This window comes from Acomys minous, assembly GCF_964271855.1.
Source record: "Acomys minous genome assembly, chromosome: 10".
NCBI lineage: Eukaryota > Metazoa > Chordata > Mammalia > Rodentia > Muridae > Acomys > Acomys minous.
This window is the reverse complement of record NC_140491.1, coordinates 36723913-36751399: the sequence shown is the minus strand read 5'-3', so window position 1 is coordinate 36751399 and position 27487 is coordinate 36723913. Positions and strand designations below refer to the sequence as shown.

Sequence of the window (27487 nt, the reverse complement as noted above, 5' to 3'; positions counted from 1 at the left end):
TGAGATGCTTCTCTCTGAAACGCTCCAACCACCTCATCAGGACCTCGGTCATTTCACTACCTCATTGTTTTGTGGTGACCTGTTGCACCCATCTGTAACTCTCTGCAATGAATTCTTCTGAACACGGCTCATTCACCCTTATATCTCCCATCGTACAAAATGTTTTTATTATAACACACACAAATGCATTTTAAAATATCTTGTGTGTGTCTGTGTGTGGATATGTGCACTTGAGTGCAAGTGACCTTGGGAGTATTAGATGCCCCAGAGCGGGAGTTACAGACAATCATGAGGTATACAACATGGTTTCTAGGAACCAAATTCCAGTCCTCTGTAAAAGCACATGACCTTAACTTCTGAGCCACCTCTCTAACACCACAAATATAGTTTTGAGCAAATTCATAGATCAGTCAATAGACATGGTATCTCTGTGCTAAACTGTACCTGATATTGTGATTGCTTGCGTTAAATTACAAAATAAGAATCTAAATGCATTTCACATGCTTACATCCATCCAAACGTGCACTACTGTCAAATCTGTTAATAGCTAGTTGTAGCACAACACAGGAAGGGAAGGGAAGAGAAAGCGAGCAAGCAAGGAAGGAAGGAAAGAAAAAGAACTCGGCAGACCTTATCACCTTGCTGGACTACTTACATGGTTTTAGACAAGTCACAACTTCTTTAACCTTAACGACCTTATCTTTAAAATGGAATCTTTAAAAAGTATCCCAGAATAATCAAAAAGAGGAAAGGTACAACAGGAGGGGTAAGGAGGGAGAAGGAATAGTAATGGGAATGAATATGAGCAAAGTACAATGTGTGAAAATGTCATGATGTAACCCAGTATTTTTTATACTAACAAAAAAATCCCACAAAACCCTTAAAAACTGTGTTCCATGCATATATATATATATATATATATATATATATATATATATATATATATGTATAATGCAACAAGTACTCAATTAAGTGACAGCTACTATAGCTCTAATAGGAAAATTCAGATTGAATCAGACAAGCCTGCAGCATCTCCACACAGGTATATCCAGGTCATAGGCCTCGTGGAAAGAATACTTAACATTTGTCTTGGGCTATATGCTGGCCAGGTCCCACCCTCCCCCTGCACCCTATTAATCCGACACAGGATAGCTAGAGCCATCTGGGAAGAGGGGGCCTCAATGGAGAAAATGCTTCCATCAGCTTGGCCTTTAAACAAGCCTAAGGGGGCATTTTCTTAATTAATGACTGGTGTGAGAACGCCCAGCCCATTGTGGGTAGTGGCACATCTGAGCAAGTAGTCCTGGATTCCATAAGAAACCAAGCTGAGCAAGGCATAAAGCAAGGCAGGCAGCAAGCGGTGCTCTTCCATGGTCTGCTTCGGTTCCTGCCTTGAGTTCCTGGCTTCGCTCCCCCTGATGACGTCACAGAACTTTAAACTCTAGATGCTTTTTTTTTTCCTCCTCCACACTGCTTTTGGCCATGATCTTCATCACTCAGCAGCAGCAGAGAAGCCGGCTAAGCTCGGCTACCTCCCAGCTGGTGTGTACCCAGAGAATGCAAACTTATTTTATTTTCACCTTGGAATAACATGATTTCCCAGTGGTCTGCTTGTTCCCACCCCATCAAATTTAATTTGGAATCTAATGTTATCAGTCACTTTATAACATTCAAAATAATTTGATGATTCTTCTGGACGTACCACTCATAGGAGAATGATGTCAAAATCCTCTTTTCTAAACTAAAATTAAACTTTTTTTTTTTTTTTTAATTATTGTAAAACAACAGAAACAACCCCATCCCTCTTGGTCCCACTCAAAAAGTGGCGGAGAACTGAGTCTGGCGATCTGGATTGAGGAGAGGGTCTTCTGCCTGCTTGGAGAACTCAGTGAAACAAGCAGGGTTCAAACTCTGGCAGGCACTCATTGGGAGCAGCCATGTGGTCTCAAACCTCTAGCACTTTCCAGCAAAGACTCTCTAATGACTTCGAGAGCTGACACCTCTCAAAAGGCAGAGACTTCCAGAGCTTTCCAGATCTGGAGAATCACCAGTCAATGTGACACATATACTTGTGTACTTGATGGTCATGGGCACAGTCATTGACACCCCCACTTCTACACATGCCAGCACACTCACACACACATATCACACTTAGCCATTATCATAGAAGATGACATTGCTAAATGGTGCCATCCCACCATGCCAGGAGAGCCAGAGCTAATTAGCCTCATCTCTCCACTTTCTGCCTCCAAGACATCCTTCTTGAATCCGCAGAAGCACACCGTATCAGCCAATAGGATTCCTCATAAAACCCCTTAGCCATTCAAGGAAAGGGGCCATAAGGATGCTAATACAGAGAAAACAGGTAGGAAGGAGGAGCCAAGTGAGCCACTTCAGTGAGAAACAGGGTTCTGTTTACCGGTGCTGGTTAGAAGCTGGGGAGTGAGGAATGCTAAGCTGTTCCCAGGTATAAGGACTTGGAATTTGATAGAAATGACACTCCTACTGCTGTCCTTAGAGGTTCCATTGGCATCTGCTTCATAGACAAAAGTCACCATGCAATCACTAAGTCCATTCAACCACTGTTTATTAGACACTTGCACTTTGTAGGGATGGGGGAGGGATGGTCTCAAAGCGTTTGCCTCAGAGTCTACATCGTCTCAACTTAAAATATAGATAATTAAGGAAAAGTGTAAATTTCTTTATAGGTATTTAAACAGTATTCGTGGCACTCATTAAACAAAATTCATTTAACCAAAGGAAGTTCAGGCAGACAGTAAGCCTTCTTTGTTTTGATTTGTGTTTGTTTGTCTTACTGGAGTAAATCTGTCTCTTTCCCTTTAAGCTTTATAGTTGTTTTTAAATGTCAGAAGCATTCAAAATTAATACTTTGATATACACAGAGGCTGTGGAGTGAAGGTTCACATTAAAATGTTTTGAGGAGGGGCTGGAGACATGCCTCTGCAATTAAGGACACTGACCGCTTTCCCACATGACCTGGGTTTGATTCCCAGCACCCATATAGAGGCTCACAACTCTGTGCAGCTCCAGCTCCAGGGGATCTGATGTCCTCTTCTAACTCTGTGAGCCAACATGCATGTGGTGCACAAACAAACCTACACACAAAGCACCCATGCACGTAAAAGTAAAAATAAAGTTTAACATATCTGAACTGTTTTCAGAAACAGCTTACACATTAAACAGGGCATTTGAGATTAAACATCTCCAGGGTCACATCTCCTACTGAAGAGTGACAAAGTGTGGGAGGCAACCGCAGGTGACAAGAAAAGAAAATCCCCAATGGAGGACCACGCATCCTCCCCACAGAAAAGCAGCTTTACTTTATCTTACTCTATTCCATTTTTCCACCTGGGCACTGGTAGGCATGCATACATATATGCCTACTAGTCTATATGCACAACACACAACTACAATGTCCCTAAAGGTCAGAAGAGGGAATTGGAGCACCTGGAGTTGGAGTTAGTCACAGTTATAAGTGACAGAGGGCGGTGTTGGGAACCAAACCCAGGTCATCTGTTAAAGTGGCAAATGCTCTTAATCACCAAGTGATGGCTTTTCCCAAAGGTTATCTCCTGGGAACACATGATGCTCCCTGTTTTCACCAATTCCCTATACTCCTCTTCCTTTCTTCTCTCTCTTTACCTCACTTTCTTTTTACCTTCCCCGAATCTGTAGGCCTCCACGGTACTGCTTTTGAGACAAGGTTCTTCACTATCTGGGAACTTACTATGTAGACAAGACTGGCCTTGAACTCATAGAGACCCAACCGGCCTCAACCTTCTGAGTGCTGAGAGCAAAGGTCTTTGCCACCACACTTAACTAGGATCTTATGCCCCCATTTAATATTGCAATAAAGTGGGCTTCCTACTTCACTAGCAGAGGCCCAAGGGTTAATTTTGGAGCCGAGGCCAGATGGTAAATCTGTGGTAAGACAATGGAAGTCCAGCATCCTCTCTCAGAGTCTGCGGCTGTCACCAAACTATCACACTTCCTCTGCTCACACCCTAAGCCCTCCTGCATTTGCCACTGTGAACTCTTAGTCTGGATAGACATCTCGTTGGCTCTGTAGTCATTCCTTAGGCATAGCACCCACCATCTGGGTGCGAGCTGGTTTCTTCATACACAGCACAGAGGTGAAACCTCAGTGTCTAAGCCACTTTGGTGTATGCCTGAGTGCCCATACAGGAGCATGTACACACACACACACACACACACATATACTGGATATTCGTTAACGTATGTATGAAGATGTGTAGCAGTGGCGCATAATTCACAGAAATAAAGAAAACGTCTGTTGAATTGAGTTCTATATTTCCCAGTTCACAAACAAGTCCTACAAAAGACCATCTTTTCCCCAACACTGAATTCCCCCCATCTCTGTGTAATGAGGCATGAAGAATTTTTGTGCTTTTTTTTTTTTAACCTTTGGTGAAAATTCTCCAAGGAGTTATTTCATCTATAAATGAAAAGTTTTCTATCAGGTGACTCTGTGAGTTCCGGGAATCACTGAAGTCTAAATGCACAAAGGCACACATGTGCACACACTCAGGCACACACAGTAACACGAATCTACAGTGTACATAAGGTAAACAAGCATCACAATGGAATGCAAGGCAGCTTGGTCATCAAATAAGATACTGTAAATCTACTAGTTCTTATATATAAATTCCCCATGCTTCATTCTCTTCTCAATACCTGGGGACTGGTCGCCATGACAGGTGGGAGGAGCAGGAAGTGGGAAGTTCAGATCTAGCATCTTTCCCACAGCTGGCATTGTTTAGGTCTCTACTCCAAAATCCTCAGGACTATTAATGTACATAGCTGAGCTGATTCATAGAGAATTTAAGGAAGAACAATGCAAATCAATGATCAAGAAGTGTAAATGAACACCCAGAAAGTCTCAAAAGCAGTTCTGATACATCCATGCAGCACTGGGCACTGACAGGTCCCTCTGCAACTTTTCTATTTTGAGACTCACTATTAACCATCATCCCATGAAGGCCTCACTGTGGTCTCAGAAGATAACTGGTTCCTACAAGGGGTACATTCCACAAGTTACAAGGCAAAAGAAGAATCATGGCTAAAGCAATGGACAAGCATTTACACAAATCTCAAAAGTGGCATAAAGAACAGATAAGCAATGTAGAGAAGATTCAAGTGTACTAAGTGTCCAAATTCTACTAATTAGGATGTTGAAGGGGATCATGAGCAGGGAACAGAAGAGAAAAAGACAGCCTGGTTACAGAGCATCCTACAGAATGCACTGAGGCCAGAGACCATGGGATGCACTGGAGTCCCAGCAACAGGGAAAGCTGAGCCCAGGAGTTCAAGACCTGCATGAGCAACAGACTGACACTCTATCTCAAATTAATTAATTAATAACCATCATCTTTCCTTTTCTCATTGCCCTAGAAATCATACCTTGGAATGGTAGCTTTCTGAATTCCACCTGTGACTGAAACAAACAGATAAAACTCTAATCCAACTAGTAATCACTGTATTTGCAAATATTTATTTGCAAACATTTCAAGCCATACAATTTATTCAATAGTTCTCCCCTGAAATTTGTGTTATTTTTATATCTTTTCTATTCAGCAGTGTGGGGTTGGGGAGACTCTATAGCTAAATTCTAGCACACTCGGTGTTAGTAAGTCCCTTTATAAGACTGCATGACAGTGCTTTATTATGTATTTGAAACTTGATACTGTCCCTCAAAGAAATTAAGACTTAAACTCAAAGATGTCTTATCTGAAACAACTATAATTCCTAAACTTTCTAAGCAAGCATTCTACAAGCAAGAGCATCCAATGATGCTTAAACCACTGCATCCTTAGCACACATTATAAAAAACTGTAGGAACAGTGCACTCACTTTAGGAGCTCTGGGAGAGTACTTAGCATGGGATCCAAGCAGTACTGCTGTCTGGGTTGCATCATAAGAGTGAGTTCTCAGTGGTTGGTTACAATATCACAGAAAGTTGTTGAAGGACAAAGGGGTGTGTGTGTGTGTGTGTGTGTGTGTGTGTGTGTGTGTGTGTGTGTGTGTGTGTAGAGTCCCACTATGTAGCCCTGCTGGCCTATCATTATGTAGACCAGGCTGGCCTTAAACTCACCGAGATCTGCCTGCCTCTGCCTCCCGTTGCTGGGATCATAGGTGTGCATCAATGCATCCAACTGCTTTGGTGGTTTGTTGTTGTTTACTGAATCTTACTGGCCTCAAACTCTCTGTTCTCTTACCTCATGGGCTCCAGAGTGCTGAGCTTACAGAAGTGTGCCAAGCTCAGTCTCTTTGTATTCCTTGATCGGTATCAGAAGAATAGTGACCTACCCAAAGTCACAATTCTGTTATTCTTGAAGCGCTATAATTATAAAATGGTCTATAAAACAAGACTTCTGTCAAACAGTACCCATCTCTTGTTGTCAAGTCAACTGATGCTTTTTGAAAGATGGGCAGAGTATAATTAAAGAGAAATCATGTTGTTTAATGCAGTGCTCGGGGGGCACTATTTGACACAGTTTGCATGGTGCTTCTTACCTCTCTTGGGAGTGGGTGAGTGGAGGTTGACTCCTCCCCACTTCACAACCTATGTGGGAGGCTCGCCAAGGTGATGTAACTTTACCTCTCAACCAAAGGTCACTCTCCCTAGACTGTATGGGGAGAGGGGGCCTGTTTTTCCTCAAGTGTTTCCAAAATTTTACCTTTTCTACCTCTATAGTCTCATGCTGGGAAAGCCCCCAGGGTTTACCCACAAAACAAGGAAAAGTCATCACTTTCCAGTGTCCCATCATGGAAACTGACACTTAACACTGATACCCATGGTGGCTGCAATAAAAATCTAATCTAATTTCCTTACAGATTTGCAGAAGCATTTCTGGATGTTTATATTTTCAACCAATTTGGTTCTATTGTTTGCAAGAATTTTTGAATCTTTAAACTGCCTGACAGTGTTAAATTCAACAGTGGCGGGGGGGGGGGGGGGGTTGAGGTGTGGCCGGGAGAGATTATTCACCCTTTTCCGTGATTATGTCAGATATGGTTTTCAGAGAGAATCTTCTCAAAGCATCCTGAGATCAAATTTGAATTTCTGCTTCCCAGGATGCCCAACTTGTCTTTGTTCAAGTGCTTGGCTTGAAGGTCAATGAAAAGTAGTGTGATTCCAGGGCAGGGTGCCAAGTGTTAAGGCTTCAGTCACGTCCCAGGATGACAAGATCCTGGGCTTGGTCTCATTTTAGGTGTGTCACTATGGCAAATGATTCAGCTCGTCTCTGTTTTATTGTCCTCTTTTTTCTAGTGGCATGTTCTATGGCTCTGAATAAACACTAAACACTCACACACTCCCATAGGACAGCAAGCAAACCTCCCAAATGCCCCCCAGGAGTCGGGGGAAGAACAGTCTACTTAAATGGAAGGGCAGGGTAATTTGGAAAATAAAACTGAGTTGCTACAATTCCCAATTCCAGGATAGAAATGTTTATAGCAAACTCACTGAGATACAGACTGTGGTTGGATTTGAATAATTATTAGAATAAAAATATTTGATCATCAAGAGAACACTTGACGAGTGTGCAGAATGTGAGTCACTAGGCGACCACTATCATTTTGTGCAGCCGAGTACAGGACCAGAGCCTAAATGCTTTTTCATCACTTTGTTATTGAAAACAGCTTGGCATAATCCTTCACTGTGGTAAATTCATAGGCCAAGTCACCAAATAAACAGCTGGTATGAAAACTTCATGAACAATATTCCACAGAAAATTCCAGCATGTGATAGGAACAGAGAAAAGAGAAAGAAAAGAAACTAAGTGTGTCTAATATTCAATAACTTTCTTTTTTAAAAAAAAAAATCAGTGTATCAGTAAGTTCAGTTCAAAATATAAAACTCCTTATTTTCTTTGTTAGAAACTATGGCCAAGAAAAATCACATTAAGTAAAATGAACACGGCCACCCTGTGCAGAGGTACACACCTTTTATCCCGGCACCCAAGAAGCAAAGGCAGGTGGACCTCTTTGAGCTGAGGCCAGCTGGGTCTTCATTAGAGGTTCTCAGCCTGTGGCTTGTGACCTCTTTTGGCGTCACATACCAGATATCCTGCAAATCACATATTTACATTTCGATTCACAACCACAACAAAATTACAGCTATGAATTAGCGATGAAAACAATTTTATGGTTAGGGGTCACCACAACATGAGGAACTGTAGGAAATGGTGCGAGCATTAGAAAGGCTGAGAACCGCTGGTCTACATAGTAACTTGCCGGCCAATCAAAGCTATAGAGAGAGAGCCTGTCTCAAATCCAACCAAATGACGACGACAGCAACAACAACAAGAAAAAAAGAAGCTGGCCTGGTGTTTTTGTATCTAGAACGATGAAACATGGACAAGTATGGCCATATGAAAGAGGACAGTGTATATTCACTAAGGGTAACTCCTTTCCCCCACTTTAGGAGGTGCCACTTTGAGCAGAGTACCATCCCTGCCTCATGCAGAAGAACTCCACACATTTGGTAGAATCGTGAGCTAGTTCCTTTGAACTATGCAGGGGTCAGGATACGAATAAATGATCCATCTACCGACACGTTCAAGAGGTGGCTACTCGGAAGACTCACAAACAACAATCTCAAATAGAAGTAATGTCCAGGGGCACGTCACCACAAGTCTCTACCCTAACATTCTCTTCAGTGAGCGATTAAAGACAACCCCATATCTGGCCGCAACTTCCAACTAAATGTTCCCTCCCCCCCCCCCCAAAAAAAAACCCCAGATGCCCAACTTCATTCAACTGTTGAGCTCTCTGTTCTACTTAAAGTGACACAGCTCATAACAGCTCACCCATTTGATACTATGTTTAGTTTAATATCTATATTGCTGGTAAAGACTTAAGATACCATGAATGAGTTTTATCCTGTGGTGGGCACAGTTTTTGGTTTTGTTTTTAACTTCAGAGAGAGTAGCTTCCACCCTGCAATAAACAGGAAGGAAGGCTACATTTCAGAATAACCCAAGGAAGCCCATGAGCCCTGTTAGTCTGCTCTGACTTTATATCGTAGAAATCATTAGCCCACCTCCCAGCTGGATCTCTCTTGGGAGTCCCTGCAGACAAACACTCCATTTCATGCAAATAGCGCCCAAGTATGCCTTAGAACAGCAGACACTGCACACCATTTAGTTTGGAATTAACTTTTCAAACCACTGAGGGATAACTTTTGAATAACAGAAAACACTGCAGGTCGCGGCTAATTATAGTTTACCTATCAAATTAAGTTAATGTCGGGGAACACATCCCAAACAGCTGTGGAGTTTTAAGGGGTGTTTTACTGTTAAGGAAGTTCTCATTCTCTTATTTCTAAATGTTTTAAGATAAGAGAAACATTTTCTAAGTTGAAACGATAGAGGAAAACCCCGAGTTTACATCAAAACCGCTCCGTCATTTGTCCTTTGGCGGCTGTGGTCTGTGTCAATTTCTTTATAATTTTCATTTTCCAGAGTTTCAATAGTCCCAAAACCACACTTCACTTTAAAGTGTTTCTGTGGGACAGAGTGGGGATGCAAATCCAGAATATAATGCAAATCATGGATATCTGGGACCAAATCTGGACGCCTAGTTAAGAGTACCATCACCAAAACCAGCCATCTGGGGCACAAGAGGAAGAGCACACAGATAGACAGATCTGCCTCCCCAGTGACTGCAGCTCCAGAGAAGGTAAGCAGGATTGATGGTGTTCCATGCTCTCACCTAACTATAAAGCAAACGTTAGCAATATTCAACGGGTTTGGTCTCTGTTCATTCCTGCCCTAAAGGGACAGTAACATCTTCCCTGAAAGCCATGCCCCATGTGGCAAACAACCCAGCAGGCAGCAAAGGTTCGAATCTCAGGCAGAGGAGAAGGTTTGCGAAACAAGGGAAAAACCAAAGTGAACCAGAAAAGAAAGCAGAGAAGCTCTGTCTAACTAGAGCGATCCACAGCCAGGCATGACAGACAGCAGGGTGAGGCGAGCCTGCAGGGCTGGACACCCACGTAAGCCGCAGTGTTCTCAAGGTTACCTTGTGCTGTCCGGCTCTGACAAGGGTTACTATACAGTGATATTTAGGGTGGTGCCAAGATCACTGTCATCAATTCTAAATGACTCAAAATATCATCTGCCTGAGCCCACTTCAAGTGTAAGTGTGTATGCTATTAGAAACGAAAGAGAAAATAGCACAATTATAAAACTTGGCTCATCTTATTAATCTAATAAAAGGTTGTGGTTGTTTCTAAAGTTGTACTTTGTACATGTACACATTGGAATGGTGTGTAGAAGAATATACTTTCATTTAGGATTTTCAAAGAGCTGTCACATTGCACAGGCAAGTCCTTCGCTTGAACGTAAATCTATTAACTGTGAGGATTCAAGTGCCAAAGAGTTGATTGCAGAAATACACTTCTGGGAATTACAGATACTGTTCAGTTCATTTCTGTAAGTTATTTATCCTCCATTAGTTTGTCTATATACATTGGTACATATTTTATGTAAAAAAACACAATGGCACCATTTCATACTTTTAGAAAAGTTCATGGCCTCCTAATTCTGCCTATATTTGTATTTGACTATGTCTACTTACGCTAACTAAATAACAGGAATGTAATTAAATAAACCTAGAGACAAGCCTTTTTCACTGGGGAATAAACACTTTATATTGCACGTTAGTTAATTTTAGGAATTGTGAAACAAGTGAAAAAAATAATTTCATCACATTTGTACATTCATATTTTCCTTCCATGAGAGCATATTTTCTGGGTGAGGAGAAGCTGTCTGGGAAAGTATTCCAAGACAGCCCGACAAAGTATTACCAATGGCTTGAATTCTGTCCACTTGAGTGTATTAAACTGATTGAAATGGGATTCTAGTGACAAATATTTAAACGGATGTGTCCTAAGCTATTTTACAAAATATACTTTATGCCATTTGTTAAAAATGTCATTTTTGTAAGTGGGGGGGGGGGGTGGCTAGCAATTGCTCCACACAGGTGTACTTCCTAGAGAGGCTGTTTAAGAAATTATAACGCCTCCCCCATTCCCACAATCCTGACATCACAGCGTGGTAAACTGAGGATATGGGGTAGATGGTCATTTATCTTGTATATTACATAAGGGCCCACTTTCTTTCATTTCTGCAGGAATGAAACAGGTTCTGTGTGTAGCCCTGGCTGTCCTGGAATTTGCTCTATAAACCAGGCTGGCCTCAAACTCAGAGATCTGCCTGCCTCTGCCTCCTGAGTTCTGGGACTAAGAGCTGGTTCCACTACCACCCAGGTTGTCTGCAGACTTAATTTATATGGGTTAGACTCGCCTACAATTGTTAAGGATATCAAAATGTCAAACTTTTACTGGGTCTCAAAAGCCATTTCCTGATATTATTAAAATTTGAGTTGGGAGATGATATGTTTTGAATATTTCTACATTTTTGTTTTATGTTTAAGGGGGAAAAAAAAACTTTTTGTAGTTCTGGGAATTAAACCTAAGGCCTCACACATATTTAGACAAGCACTCTACTGTTGAGCTACACCCCATTTCCTAGACCCTAACTTTCTTTTATTTTTAAGATTTATTTAATTTTATACGAATGAGTATTTTGGTCGCGCGTTTTTCTGTACGCAGTGTGTGTGCCTGGTACTCACAGAGGTCAGAAGGAGGCACTGGATCCTCAAGAACCAGAGTTTTATGGATGTTTATGAACTACCATGTGGTTCCTGTAAATCGAACCCAGCCAAGTCTTCTAGAAGAAGAACAACTACTCTTGGCCTCTGGGTCATTGCTCCAGTGCCACAGACCCCCACCTTTAGATAAGCACCACATCTGGGAAATTCTCCACTGAGAAAGAACAGCAAGCTTCCTGAGATTTATAGTTCTGTTTTATTCAGGATTTTTGAAAACCTTTGACATCTGTACAACGGCCACATAAGCGAGTCATATGCATCTACTTTCATGTCTTTTATTTCTAAAAGACAATTTTTCATAATTTTACTTAATCTGAAATATCAATTTTTTTAATCCTTAGGAGAAATGGCGAAATACTTTGTTTCAATTATAGCATAAATTTGAGTACTACGTCAATACAAATATGACAGATGTCATAATCCAAAAAAGGCCGTGTAAAATGTGACAGTTGCAAACATTTAAGACTGTGTAACAAAAATGACTGAGAACCATATCAGTTTACTGTCCTTCAACTATTTCCTTGACAGTGGAGTCAAATAATGTTGAATTATAGACTCCTTACAGGAAGTCTTATTTCATGTTCATTTTTTGATTTTCCCTGGTAGGCCCTATAGGAATTTGGCTGCATGCCCACTTTCCTTTAGAAGTTTCTGTATACATCCTTGGGTTGTGTTTGATGGTTAAATGATTATTAAAACCTTTAGGGCTGGGGAGGGGGGTGTAGCTCACTGGTAGAGCATTTATCTAAGTCGGGGTTCAAGCCCCAGAAGCGCGCACACACACACACACACACACACACACACACACACACACACACACACACTTTATAGCTTCCCATTTTTGACATGTTGACTTTTCGTAAGAAAATGCTGCTTTCGCAACCATAATGTTTTGAAACCATAATGTGGCCAATATAAAAATGTTTCATCTGAATCTACGTGGAAAATACTTTCATTGACGGTGAGAATCATAATAAAATGTCTTGTCATGCTTTGCAGTTTCTCCAAATGTACTTTGAGGGGAGGCTAAGCCGCCTGTATAATGACAGTGGGTCCTATGCTAATACTGCAGCCTCTCTGCCTGGCCTCAATAACCATTTTCAGCTACAGAACCACAAACAGTCTATTTTTTGAGTCTGAAGTTTCTGTGCGTAATTTTTTTTTTCTTCCATCGCCCAGCAACAGCTGTGTTTTCATCTTTTGGACTATGCCAAACATTTTAAGATATGAATATATGAGTGTCTGAAAACAAAGTGATTCAAAATTTATTGTCAGAGTTGGGGAATTTTAGCATATTGGCTGCCTTTTGGAAAGGAGACCCCACATTTCCAGCTTTTATTTTTTTTGTCGTCCCTCCCCCACCAACCCCCATTCCCTTCCTTTACTGTTTAAGCTTCTCCATTTCCAAAGACGAGTCTGGAAGTTAGTCCAATGGTTACAGTAAGCACAACTACTCTGTGTACCTCTGAATGGTGAGCAATGGGGTCTTGCAATGGGAGAAGAATTGCTATTTGAGTGACCCATAGCCTAAGAGCTAGTTAAACCAGGAACAACGGTTACAGTTATGGACTTTGTTTCCTACAAAGTAGCATTAGTATCATTGCTTTCTACTAACTATGTAACTTGCCCCTGGGACTTCTACTGGAAGGGGAGGAAAATGGGGGGAGAGGGGTGAAGAGGAGATGAGGAGGGAGAGAGGAATTGGAGAGGGGGCCAGGAAAAGGAAAATGTAGCAGTATGTGTAGCATTAGCTTTTAAACCTAGCTGACATTTAACATTGGCAATTGATCTGGGCTATTTGCATAGACTAGACTCTATACCTTTTTTTTTTTTCTTATTGCGTTTCTTAAATGTTTTAAACACCTCTGTTAAGAATCAATCTATTCTCTACTCAGAAATCCATGCATAAACATAAAAGCCAAGCAGAAAATAACAATGGAAACATACCTGCTAAACAAGTAACTTTTAATCTAAAGCAACAAAGGATCTGGAGTGAGCATCCCAATTAGCCCATGTAGTGACAAGCAGTCAACACCTTATTATTTAATCATTAAAGAGATTCTTGCCATAATTTCCCTTTGACATATTTCAAAAAGTGAATTAAGGGCACATCACGTGACCCACAACAACACTCCACGGTAAAGTCAGATACTTGCTAAGACCTTATATCCTACAAGGATTGTGCACTGAGAGTTCAGGGGTAAGTTCTTAAGTGGGATCCGATGAAGCATTTACAATTTTTAAAAAGCATATTAAATGTAACCATTCAGAAACAAGCTATCTGATAAACGGCCCATTTGCCTGCCCACTGCTTGTTGTGTCCAGTTTTTGAGTGGATGAGAATGCACTGCAGACGTTTCTAGTATTGGTAAACATCTGCTGCCTCATCCTTTTTCCCCACTATGCAGCCGACTCAAACCATGAAGGGCATTAGGTTGACCCCTTACTGGAATCTCTACCAGCAGAAAGCTGAAATCTCCTGGCTCTCCATGCTGCTTTGGAGTGGGGGTGGGGGTGGAGGGGAGACAGCTTTCAGTAAAGTCTGACTTCAGTTTTAAAAATGCTTAACTCAAACTACGCTTTAGAAAGGGCACTCTAAACTTCAGTAATAGAACAATCGCCACCAAAGTTCCCAGGCCCATTTGAGAACCCTCCGCACAAGCTCAGATCAGCCCTAGATCCCCTAGGCCTGGTCCCCAGGCGCCCTGGGAGCCTGGGCAGACCAGCCCTGGGGCTGCCGTGCCTGCCCTCGCCCTCAGGCTGCCCCCCACTACAGGGAGCCTGCTAGCACTTGGCTTTTAACCTGCGGTGCCAGCGGGGTTTCCGAGCTTCATCTCAGCAAGCCACAGTACTTCTCCCCAGACGTCACGGGCCAGTCAGGATTAACACGCAACAGGGCGCCCAGCTCAGGCCGCCAGCCCTGGCCCAGGAGCTGTTAAATGCAGATTCCGAGGAGCCCCCCCCCCCCCCGGAGAGAGGCTGTTGAATAAAACTGTAATCCAAAGGTTTCTCAGCGTCCAGCTTTCCCGGTGGGGAGAAGCTGGGCCGCCGATGGTGGCGGAGCCCTGGCCTGGCTAATCTCTGCTCCCTGCCAGAGACATGGCCACCCCGGAGGCTCCCGCTTCTCTCTCCCTTGGAGTCAAAAATGCTTAGATTCGGGAAGAAGGAGGAACGGAGATCCCTGGGAAGGAAAGCGACGGCTCCTTCCGGGAGTGCGGCCTCAAGCCCAGCATCTGGGTGGCCACCATCAGGCGCCCCCAGTTCTACCCATGACCCCTAGCCCCCAGCTCTGCCTAGCCCCGGCCCCTCATCCTTCCTGGACAGTGTCGTCTCAGACAGTCCTTTGACTGGACGCTTCCCTTCCCTTTCAGTCCTCTCCTGGGTTTCAGGCTGGCCCTCCACGGCAACCCCTGGGGGTCTGCGCCCAACGAGAGCTTGGCGGTCGGGAGAGGGCGCCCAGGAGGCTGGCGACCACTAGGCATGGCCAGGGGACCTCCAGATGGCCTCCAAGAGGGGTGAAGACAGAACAACCAGGAGGTGGGGGACAATAGGATTATTGCTTCTCCTGGTATCTTAACTCATATACTTATAAATATGAATATATATGCATATGTATCCATCCTACATTGTTGTAGGGCCTGCAACATTACATGAGCAACTTAATTTCCACCGGCTTAGTAGCCCTCCAGGAAATCCGCTGGCATCCAAGTCGTTGATTCCAGACACTGGTGAGGATGGCAGCCTCCGTGCCCTCCAAATGGAGTGGGGGATATAAAATAAAATAAACCGTACTGCCAGCCGGCCCTAGAGACAGAGCGGTTAATGAGCTAACTAGGCTTTCCTGAAGCGTGAAGTCCCCGAGGGCACCCAGTAAAGGCACCCAGTGCTAGTGCCGGCTCAAAACAGACAGAGCAGCCTTCCACGCTTAGCTCCTGGAGGCTCCACAACCGGTTTCAGCATCTCCCGGGAACCAGCCCTAGACTTCTGACCATGGGGTGGCTCTCAACCTTCTTCACTCCTCACCTAGCTTAGAGGAAGGGAAGCCAGCCCACCCTGCGCTTGCGTCGCCAGACCCCTTCAGCCACACTGCTCCTGGCTTTTTGGAACTGTCCTCAGTCCAACAGAGCTGGTGATGCCTAAGGGCAAGCTCAACCGCCATGAGCCAACAGCGCCACAAACCCAGACAAGCCTTGGGAGCCCACACCTTAACAGTGTGGACCGCCTTGCACGATTCTCTTTTTGTAGGTAGGAAGGGAGAATAAAAGGGCGCTGTACCCAATGCATATCTTAAACTAATGTAACCGAGTAAGGGAAGTTTAGGAAGGAGTGCGGAGCACCCAATAACGTTTTATTAATTCTATATCGTCCACGCTCCCCAAACCAAACTTTGGTTTATCTTTGACTTTAATAAAATAATGATTCGTTGAGAAAATGGGGTATAAATCTTCATTTTGGAGGCAATTAAAGTGTTGATTTCATTCATGCCCCTAAGCGATTCTTGTAATTTGCTCAAATGTATTTGCTTTATGTACCCAGCAGTCCGGAGCTTTTAGAATACCATTTTCTAGTTTAGCTTGTTGGATTACAATTTTTACTCAACAGCAGCTACTAGTGGAATCTGCATTTAACGGGGCTGGCGACTGAGCGCCTAAAGCCGCTGGGGAGCCTGGGCCACTGAGGGGAAGGAGTGCGGGGGGGGGGGGGGCGCGTCTGCCGTTTTCCCACCTAGATTTACCTAGACTTCGAGTTCTATGCTGACCAGTTTTTCAATTCTCCAAACAGCAGTGGAGACCTCTCTTCCTGTCACTCCTAGAGCTCTGCTTTGCTCGGTCACCCGTGGGCAAAGAAGAGATGCAGCACACGTTGTGGAATTAGCCAAAATCATTCAAGCTGGAAAACGGGGGTGGGGGGTGGGGTGGGGACGACGACACACCTTAAGATGACAACTAAGAATGAAATTGGGACAGGACAGCATTGGCAGTGACCATGGTCAAACTTTCAGAGGAAAACAGTGGAGTAGCTGGCCTTTGACTTAACAAAGACAGTCTGGTGTTTCCCCAAGAAGACACTCGTATGTCAAGCCTGACTTAGGGCTCTAGAGTTTTGCTGGTGGGGCTGGAGGCAGAGGAGGCCATTGCTTAAAGCGCTAGATTCTTTACAACAGTTCTCTATAGAGCTGTCCAGGACCCTGTTTCATCTCATTCACTCCTTGGGTTTTCACTTTCATTACTTTTTTTTTTCTTCCCCCCCCCCCAACTCATTTGGACCAATGCAGAGACACAGCAACAGGAAAGAGAAACTGAGAGCAAATGGTGGTGACCCAGTCACAGAAAGGAACCCCCCCACTCCAAATAAAAGTCTTCCCCACTTAGCAACGCAGTGCAGCGGAAGAAGAGCCCCCGAGGGAAGACCGGAGAGGAGGGGACACAGCAAAGAGGCGCGCTGGAGAGCGAACCGCATGGCCCCCTGCCCTCCACACCCAGGGAGTAGCCAGGGCGTCCTTGAAGCTCACCCTGCCAAATGCTGCCAACGCAGAAGGCCCCCGAGCACATACCAGCTGGGGGATGAGTGCAAAGGAGGAGGAGGAGAAAAGTCCATATTTATCTGTTTTGCTAACCTCGGCCTGCTTTTATTTTTTTTTTTTTCTATCAAGTACAATAAAATGGGCACGCTTGCAGGGAATACCACACAAAGCAATGTTCACTGAGGTCTAGAAGCGTTCGGCCGGGGAAAACTGACAAGACAGGCTAATGAACCGTGCAGACAGGGAGAAAATAGCCAGCGTTTGCTAGATTTCAAACCCTCGCTGTCTCTCTTAGACCACCTATCTTGGATTTATTCCTAATAAAATAAGAAATAAACAGACCCTACACTTTTCTTTTCTTCAAGATAGAAGGGGAGGGGGGAATGCCCATGAACAAAGCCCTACAATCAGAAGTGGCCACTGGCAGTTAACACTCCCATTATTATGGAGGGTAAATAAAATAAAGACAAAAATTAAAAGCGACAAGAAACAGGTCAAGTTTGCAGGCGACGCTTTTACAAGCTCATCTCTTCAGGTCGAATCCCAGAGCCAGGCTTAATGAAGCAATAATAGCCACATTATTCAAAAATTTTCATTTTGATGGAAATGTATCTAAAAGGGACTTAATCATATGCAAATAATAAAAGAGGTGGTAGTGACCCAGCAAGCAATATGCATACAGATTTTTTTTCTTAGGGATGTTGAAATTGAAAGTCGCATACCTGGTCAGTTAGGTTTGCTGATCTTGTTACATCTTCACTGTCTGACTTTGATCCTCCTTCTCTGTCGTCTATCACCAAATCGATAGGCATTTTCCCTTTCAAACAGCTAATATACCGGTGGCAGAAATTGTCACATAATTCGTGTACCTACATTATGACAGAAATTTTTTTTAAAAAAGGAAATATAATCAGTAGTGCATAAGTGACATTGACAAGTGCTGTCCACCCCCCTTGTGAGATCCAAACTTCCAAATAGGGGAAACACGAGGCAATTGTCCTCTAGAGACCCCCAGATGCATTCAGAATTAGGAATAACTTTCTTTTCTTGCAAAATAGAGATATCCCAGAAAATTGACAGTGACAAGAGGATTCTCAGGCTACAACATATTCAACACCCATGTTAAATTCATCTGCTCCTGGGGCTGTGGCCATGACAGAGGTGACCTGCGTGGGTGACACTTAAGGTAAACTATTTAATTTCATCCAGTTAGTTTACCATAAAGCTTTCCCCCAAAGTTTCTAAGGAAAATGTAACACACACACACACACACACACACACACACACACACACACACACACACAATTTGCACTGTGGTGACATAGATACATGCCTCACAACCTAAACCAAGTTGCCTTTGCCCATTATATGGAAAATGAAAAAGAAAAGAGAAAAAATATAGCCACAAAAACTTATCCAATTAATTTTTTAAAGAAAAAAAAAAGAATTGCTCAAAATATTTAAGGCCTCAGGCATCCCTTACATGCAAAAAGTCGCAAGAAACCCCGGTGTGCTGGCAATTTAATGTTAGTTTGAATTACAATGCATTAAGTTTTTATTGCTGAGATTTATAGAACAGCTAGCGAAATCATGTTACCCCACACCCTCTCTTGACTGAGAAGGTGAGGTGTGTGCTGGGTCACAGATTCAAGAACTGGACACAGCTATTAAGCCTGCTTTGTCTTGGAGCAAGGTCTACCTTGCCCTCCTCCCCGAGACTCATTGCCCACTCCGCTGTCCTTTTCCTCAGTCCCTTTTGGGTTTGACCTATCACTGATCTCAAATCATCTTCTAGAAACTCATTAAAATAAAACAAATCCCCCCCATAGCAAAGAGAAGGAGAAAGAAAATGCCACACACACACACACACACACACACACAGAGAGAGAGAGAGAGAGAGAGAGAGAGAGAGAGAGAGAGAGAGAGAGAAGAGAGAGAGAGAGAAGCATTAACTTGTAAAACAAATTCACTCGGCATTCTAAGCATGCACTGGGCTGCCTAGCAGTGCAGCTGATGCACAAAGCCAACAAGGTACATGAGGCTAGGGTGTCTGTGATCCCGGTTTTAGTGGCTGAAATTGTAATTAAACTGCAAAGAGAAATGGACGCTAAGATTGGCCTTGACACTAATTACCAGAAAGAGCGACATTTATGCAAATATCCTGGAAGCCTGAACTTCAGTCCCTCTGAACCCTCCCTTCTGGTGTGCCTGGGATGAAAGGGGGAATGAGGGGGAAAAGGGAATAAAGAATTTACCTTCTCTAATTCCAACAGATGAAACCTTAGTACTTGTATGGCTTGAATCATCTGCAAAGATACAGACAGAATAAATGCTCCATTCCTGGTTTGCAGAAAATTGGCTGTTACAGCTCTAGTGTCTCCAACTCACCCCTCCCCCCCCATAAATAGAGTTATTTTGATTTATGGCAATAACACTAAAACTTAATAGCAGCAACTGGGTACCATCTAGAGGTTTATATTTCTTAAGGAGGAAAAAAAATAGCTAAACCAACAACAAAACATCTAAGTGGGGATCATAAACACTCTCTTCTCCCATGGCTCCCCCCTCCCCAGTCTAACTACCCCCGCACCTCAACCCCAAGGGCCACTGTGGTGAAGTTACAGGGAGAGGGGGAAAGTATCCCCCACTTGTCCCCGAACAGTGAGTTTGCACTTTGCAAAATTCTTCTTGCCTTCTGCCCAAGCACCTTTGATGCCAATTGGTTGTTTAGAGGCTCTGCCCTGGCCATGGCCCTAGTGAAGGAGGCTCCTAAGGCTGGAAGTCCACAAGGTTTAAGCACACACGCTGACAGGCCAGGAGATAAATCCCAGGCTGATTAGAGCTGTGCATTCCGGCCATCGTAAAACAAAACAAAACAAAACAAAAAAACAAAAGCTGGCATTCCCCAGCCGCTGCTCCTGGGCCCTCTGAGATGAGTTTATACCCCACCCTGGGATCCAGTCTCCCAAACACTTGTCCGTGGACAGAAAATGTTTGCAGTGGACTTGCAGCTATGGGCAGACCAGTCTGGAAAGCTCAGGGACTCTGGGCTGAAGGTGGGGTAGACAGATAGGGAGGTGAAGGAGGGGTCAGCCCTTACCAAGTTATCCAGTTCTGGATTAGAAGAGAACAGAGGTTTTTCTGCGCGAATCTAAATACAAGTGAGGAGAGGGGAAAGAAAAAAAAAATGAAATGAAATGAAATGCAATCTGTTCACCTTCCTACTTTCTTGCCTCGTTTACATTGTTTAAGAGTAGGATGTGACCTCCAGGATGAATTTGTGACTCAAGTTCGTCCCTCACTGAAACGCTTCACTGTGAACCCAGTAGGCCTGAGACCAGCCCAGAGAGCGCCCTTACTTTAGCTAAGGCTCCGTTTATGCGGAACGCGGCTTGCCTGCCACTCCATAACAGCCACAAAGCGTGGTGTTCGTGATTTCATTTTCTACTGAACTTTCTGCCTCAGTTTGCGGAGGTGGGTGATGATCTGTAAACACACTCACTGGACACAAACTCAGGATGGCAGTAACACGCGTGGGGTAAGGGAGACTCTTTTTGGCTACCTTTGAGAAATTACTCTCTCTAAATATCTATCTCTCTATCTCTGGATAGATATTTGTGTTTGTATGTGTGTGCTGTGTGAGCGCGGGGGGGGGGGGGTGGGGGTGGGGGGAGGGAGCGGCCGGGGCAGGATTCTTTTTTTTTTGTTTCCTTTTACTTTTTTTTTTTAAACATTTATTTTGCTGACCTGTTTGGCGAACACGGCTATATCTTCATTGAATGACTCTGACGAGCAGACGTCCCCGCCCGCCACCCCTGGCTCGCGGGGGGTACAAGTAGCTAATTCACATTTCTCAAAAATCAGTGCTAAGAGAGGGAAGAGGGGGTGTCTGCAAGAAAATACAACAGTCACAAACAACACAATGATTAGTCTAGAGTCACCGTAATAAAAGGCGCCCAAGAGAAACAACCGACTAGCTCTAGGCAGGGAGACCCTTGGGTGATCGGATCAGCTTTAGCCCTTTGGCTCACGCCCCCCTTCCAGTGGTGGCTTCATCTCCCCCTTGCTCCCAGGGCTCTGAACTTGGAGGCCCAGAGCCCTGGACCGTGTCTGTGGATCGGTTCAGCATATCTGGCCGAAGAAATTGGCAACATTTGCTACGAATAAAACCCAAGCGGTTCCAGCAGCCATTTTGAATTAAGTTTCGCACCGCGACAATCCCTCGTCCCTCCGCCGCACAGGCAGGACCCGGTGCCCGGGGAAGGCGCGGGGCGCCCGTGGGGTGGGAGAAAGCCAGCCTCTGCCTTCCTCGGAAGCAGGGCACATTGGCCCAGGCTCAGGGGATATCTGGTGGCAGGCTTGCAGCAAACTTGAGGAAAGGGCCTCTGTGTGTGTAGAATCCACTGTCACAGGACTTCACCTATGGACACTAGCCGTACAGCCCTCCAGAAGCGGGAGGTCCTCCATGTAACCCCCCCAACGGCGCCCTCCCTTAGTAGAGGCTCCCCCCAAGGTAAGTTCCTTCAAAAGCTTCTACAGTCAAGCCTTCCATTTCGCTGGAGTGGTAAAGCAAGTAGCATCCAAAAGGCCTAAATGTCCTTCGTCTCAGCTCATTAAAAAAAAAAATCTTTTAGTGGGCAAGGAGTCTCAAGACTTTTATTAGTTCTCACAGCCGAGCTGGGAATTTAACAGTTTGGGGTCTTCTTCAAATGTCCTGTCCTGGAACTTAAACTATTTTCAGAGAGAAAGCTAGGGTTTAAGCAAGCCCACCGCACAAGGGCCCAGAAACTAAAGCAAAGAGACCCCCCCCTTCCCCCTAGCCGGGAGGGTCAACATTTTTTTAAAGAGGAAAGTGAAATAAAAGTTATTACAAAGTTTAAAAATAGAAATAAAAGTGCGCCCCAAAAACGTCAGCACGCAGTAGAGTGCAAGCAACTTTCAAAAGGCTTCTCTCCTGCAGGGTCTAATAGGAAGGCCGATGGACGGAATACAGTAAAACCTGGCCAAAACATCTCCGGTGGAAAAGCACCCCAAAGCGCGTTTTCCGAAAAACCTGCAAGTTTCGCCTTTGAACACTAACAAAACATCTAGAAGTTTCTAAATGCCTGTGTCAATTCAGAGCGGCCCTTCTCCTTGACTCCTTAAAGCAAGACGTGTCCCCCTTGTCTGACCTGCAGCTGTCCTTCTGACTTTATTGTGCGCCGGCAGGACCAGCAGACGGTGGCTGAGTAAACTCCGCGAGTCAGAACAATCAATGGCTTAAAAGATTTCCCCTAAACTAAAAGTTTCGTTCCAACACAAAAGGGCCTACACTTAGAAAACCCCCAACGCTCTCGAGCTAAGGCTAGCGAGCAAGGTCCCAGATTTGCTGACTCGAATCTTGAGAGGGGCTGCCGAATCTTTTAGGCTGCCACTGCAGCACCGGGACTCCTTTGCGGCCAGCGTGGCGGCAAAGCTGGGCGCTGAGCCCGCACGGAGTGCAAATGGAAATTGGGGAGGAGGCTTCTCCCCAATTTCCATGCAACATGAATGAAAAGTCACCAGTTACATGCAAGCTCTGACTTTCCAGTTGCAAAGGCTCGAGAAATGGGGGGCTGGGGGGGGAACGCATCACATCTCAACCACTTAACTCCTGCCCATTATACCTACCCATAAATGGCATCTTTATCTCTCTTTAAAGCGTCATTGACTGAGGAGCCCATGCTGGGGGCCATGGCGTTGGTATGAGCTGTGTGCGGGTACTGATGCGAGTGCAGAGGAGGCCCATGGTTCAGGTGGTGGACCGGCTGCATGGACCTTGCTGCATGCGGGTCCCCATACATCGTGGAAGGGATGCCTACTCCATCCATGCCCCCATAATGGGGTAGGTCGTCGTACTGCGTGACAAACAGGAGAGAAAAAAAAAAGGGTCAGAGGCCATGCAAGTAAACGGGAACGGTTAGGGCACCGGGCTTATAAAAAGGTCAGTCTAGCTGGATCCTTCAACTCGAATTCCAGGGCCTTACATCTCTAAAGTTGAGCTTTCTATTGTAAAATGTAATTTTAACAGTAAGAAGTCTAGAATTCTCAGTGAGAGTCATCTGAGATGAAGGTTCCTGTCCTAACTTGCGTCCATATAGACTAATTCAGAAATCCAAAATCTTTTGGCAAGAAAGGGAGGAAGGAAGAAGGAAAGGCAGAGAGAGGCATTCTCCCGGAGGCAGAAAGTAAAACATGCGTGTTTCTGGAGGAGGAAACCGAAAATCACAACAATAAAACGTGCCGGGACAGTGTGGCCGACCCGCCTAGCTTCACAACCCCTTCACTTCAGGGGGAATTTTTTGTGTTGTTTTGTTTTGTTTTGTTTTGTTTTGTTTTTTGAAGTTATGATAGGAATAATTGTGCCAAGCAGTGAATTCAGAACGACGTCCCATTTTTATTTCCCTGCCAGCATGGGATTGGGCAGTCCTGCAAGACACAACCTTTGCCTTGCTTCCCAAAACAAACTCTGCTAAATTAAAGACAATGACCTGGCCCCACTACATATGTGATACTGAAGTGTGCATGAAGTGTGTGCTGCCCTTTACAGCTGAGCACACACCTGGATAATGCTCTCTCTAAGTTTAAAGAAAAGCTATAAAGGAAGCAACTAATATCCTACTTTATTTCTTTCACTCTCACAAACTTTCTCCCTAGAGTAGAAGCCAAGGAAGCAATTGCTACTCCTTAGTTTTTAACCAAATCCAAAATCAAGTACACGTGCACACCCACCTTGATGGGAGGGGGGGGTCCTTTGAAATTTATTAGCAGTACTGTCTGTGATAAATCCAGCTATTTGAATTTTTCTGATTGTTTTATCTCAGACAAGTTCCTTTTCTAAGATTTGGAAATGGTGAGCGTGAACCGATTTTCAAAGAGAGGGGAATTGCCACTTTCATCCTCCTAAAGCCAGAGGTGTGAAGAGAGTTTGGAAGAATGCTGACATTTGCCTGAACCAAGAGAATAAAGAAAAAAAAAATGTGTCCTCTAGTAACTTTCTTTTCCAAAAAGGGCTTTGAGGGCCAGGACACAAATTACGCAAGGCAGTCTTTATGGAGACCCTTTTCTTCTGTAAAAGTGGCCTCCTCAGCCGCCGGTCATTGTCTCAGTTTACTTTCAAGGCATTTCCATTCAAATGGGAATATTGGGAAAATTAGTATTGCATTTTAAAAGTGAATTGCTGTGTGTTTAGTACCCAATTAGTACAGGGCTTATCTAAGAAAAAAATCTGCAAACTTATTATCTTGCATAAAAAAGCCATGCAAATTAAAATTACTTTTAAAAGATGAATGCTTTCCTAACCCAAAATTCGCTGTACTAGGACAGCTTCTTATCTAAAAATGCTAGCTACTTCTACTGATATTAAAGATGAGCATAATCAATAATAAGGCTGAAGTTCCCAGATCCTTATTTTAATTAAGCATAGCTTTAAACTTCTGGTCCCTAAATGCTTAAATTACAGCACTAGGTAGGTAGCACTGTCTCCCTTCTCTTCCCTTTCTTTTAAAACAGGTGATTCCTTGAGCTTGCATTTTTATTTATATAGCTCTTGGTTAGGAATCTATAGACAACTTGATCACTTGAATTAATAACCACAAATAACATGCATAAGGCTACAAATGCACCGAGTAAACCTGTCGATTTAGGCCGCGGCTTTAAGAGCCTCATTCAAAAAGAGAGAAAGAAAAAGGAAACTTAGCAGCAGTCTCTTTCAGTCACGTTTCAATTCCATCTCACATTTGAGTTCCACAATTGTTTTTAATACGTACCCTTTGCGCCATCGGCCCTCTCTGGCTCCCTTCCTACTTCAACTTCTAATATATCCTCTTTAAGGCCAGTGTGAAAAGAAACAAATATGCAGACTCCTTCGGGGAAAAAAAAATGAAGCACGACCAAAAAGAAAAAAAATCCCTTTGCGTCTCCAGCGATGTGAATTACTAGTTCCAGATCTTCGGTCTACCGGACCTGAAGCAAGGCGCCCGCGTCGCTGAGCATAAAAGCGCTCTGGTTCCAAGACAGCAACGGGAGGGGGGAAAAAACAGATCTTCTCCTCCCCCCAAAAAAATCAGTTAAAAAAAAAAGAAAGAAAGAAAGAAAAGAAAAGAAAAGAAAAGAAGAAAAAAAGAGCGCCCCTCAGACCCAACTACCAAATCTCATGGCTTTCTGCCACCCCAGCTGTCAATCACAGGCGAGGTTGTCAACGTGGTGAATGAATGATCATCCGCTCTGTCTTCTTCTGGTCAGAACACCTCAAATGTTAATATTCAAATGCACAAAGCCCTAGCGCCCGCTTTCCTTGAATCAGTCCTAATTCCTAATCAGTTTCTCTCTTCTCTCTCTCTCTTTCTCTCTCCCTCTTTGCAACTGCTGCACTGAAGGGAGATTAGAGAGGAGGGTTAAAAAAATGTCTGTCTGAGTTTGTCTTAAAGGAGCCACGATCGATGCTGCCCGCTTGCAGTCGCCGTGCGTGTGTAAAGTGTGTGTTGCACAGGCGGAGAGGTGGATTCCGACCAGAATGCTAGAACCCGGAAGTAGTGGTGGCCATAACAGGTCGCGTCTTACACAATGCATTGGGCTGCAGCAAGTAGTCTCCTCGGCAGGGGTGGGTGCGCGAAGCGAGCTCTGGCCGCACTGGAGAAGCAGAAAGGCGCTCCATGAATTCGCACGCCCAGGCACTAACACCACACACCCAGGGCACATGCACACAAATGCAGGCTGCAGCTCACGGCCGCCGGCTTTACGTCCGGTGTTCTTTTCACTCCTTCCCTTCCAGCCTCTCTTCCCAAAGCGGACTCTTGAAATAAATTGGAAATAAACGTAGGGTAGGCTGATCCCGGAGTTAATTCGCTCAGGGCTCTCCGCTCATGAAAGACTTCAAGACTTTCCTCGAAGATATTGGGGTCTGCCAGTAATTTTCGGGGTGGGGTGATGCCAAAAGTACTGGATTTTCTGCTAGACTCCCCGAGGAGAAAAAGTCAAAGGCAGAGCAAGAAGAGGAGTTGGAGCTGGATTGGAAAACGTTCGGCTCAGGAGTCCAGCGAACGTGGGGTAGCGGTCGCCTGGGCGTTCTGTAGACCCAGCTTAGAGTTTGGGGGGGGGTTGGTTTTTTTCTTTTTCTTTTCTTTTCTTTCTTTCTCGACCCCCGCGCCCCCCGCCCTCAGCTGTCAGAAGTGGACGCACGGCCGAAGGAAAGGAAATGCTTGCATTTTGTCACTTTGAGCCTGGACGCCCCCACCTCCTCTCTCTGGAAGCCCTCAGCCCCAGCCAGGACACGAAGTGAGGGAGGAAGAAGGCAGGGAACAATGCGCTGAGCGCCGGGAATGTGCCCCCAGCGCTTGTTTACAAACACCGAGCTATTTATGACCGCGGAGAGCGAAACTCAACACGGGCAGCGAGCAGCCAGACCTCGCGGGCAGCTGGGGCCTGGGAGCCGTGGGACCGAGGCTCTTTCTCGGTCGCACTGTGGGCAAGGTAGCTGTGCGCCCTGGGCGCGGCGCCGCTGCAGAGCTTGGCAGCGCTGCGGCCGGGGCTGTCTTTGTCTGGGAGGCGCCGAGGGGCTCCAGCTAGGGCCTTGCTCGGGCCTGTAGAGGCTGTGCTTCCTTCCCTACCCCCCTCCTCCCAACACCCCAGCTCCTCCTGCAGCAACACCGGGCGCTAGCCTCCCAAACCTCCATCCCTCGGTTATTCTCTCTCCACCCGGCCCCGCGAAAACTCCCAGTTGCAGAGAAAAAGAAATCTACTTCGGAAGCTGAGATTTCAGACAAAAGCTGACCCTGCCCACAACTTGAAGTCTCCAACCAGCCACTGTTTTTTTTTTTCCTTTAAACTTTCTCCCTTGAAATAGTACGCCCTGGACTTAAAATTATTTTTTGAGTCTTTTTATTCTCACTCAGCGCTTGTCTTCAGTTACTCTATTTAGTGGGGTTATTTTACTCTTTAATTTTTGCGCCCGGCTCTCATCGGCTTGGACAGCTTGGTCTCAGTAGCTCTCTGAGCAGCTGGAAACCTCACGTCCCAGGCAGGGCTCTCAGCTCGCTGGGCTCGGAGAAGATCCCCCCCACGCCCCCCCTCCACACCCCCTAGCTGAAACCTCGCAGAAAACTCCCCCTGCGGTCGACTGGAAAATGAGCTCACCCAAATCTCGGTAGGCAGCCGTGGAGAGAGCTCCGCCAATCGGAAGGCGTCCCCGCCCAGGCGGCCGCGCATTGGCTGCGGGGAAAATCAATT

The 27487-nt window shown here is 44.8% G+C and overlaps 1 protein-coding gene across 2 annotated transcripts in view; it reads right to left on the bottom strand.

Moving 5' to 3' along the window:
• Positions 1–27170, bottom strand: part of MEIS1 (Meis homeobox 1) — a 142636-nt gene extending 115466 nt beyond the window's left edge. The window contains exons 1-6 of one of the 2 annotated variants that reach the window (XM_084799834.1): positions 25030–27170; positions 22892–23118; positions 20990–21131; positions 20343–20393; positions 19498–19548; positions 17965–18111 (exon numbers count right to left, since the gene is read on the bottom strand). In XM_084799834.1, coding sequence (XP_084655960.1) covers positions 17965–18111; positions 19498–19548; positions 20343–20393; positions 20990–21131; positions 22892–23118; positions 25030–25041 — 630 coding nt within the window. In that variant the 5' untranslated portion in view covers positions 25042–27170. The remainder of the gene's footprint in view (positions 1–17964; positions 18112–19497; positions 19549–20342; positions 20394–20989; positions 21132–22891; positions 23119–25029) is intronic. The other variant, XM_084799835.1, reaches the window with a different exon arrangement.
• Positions 27171–27487: the final 317 nt, after the last annotated feature.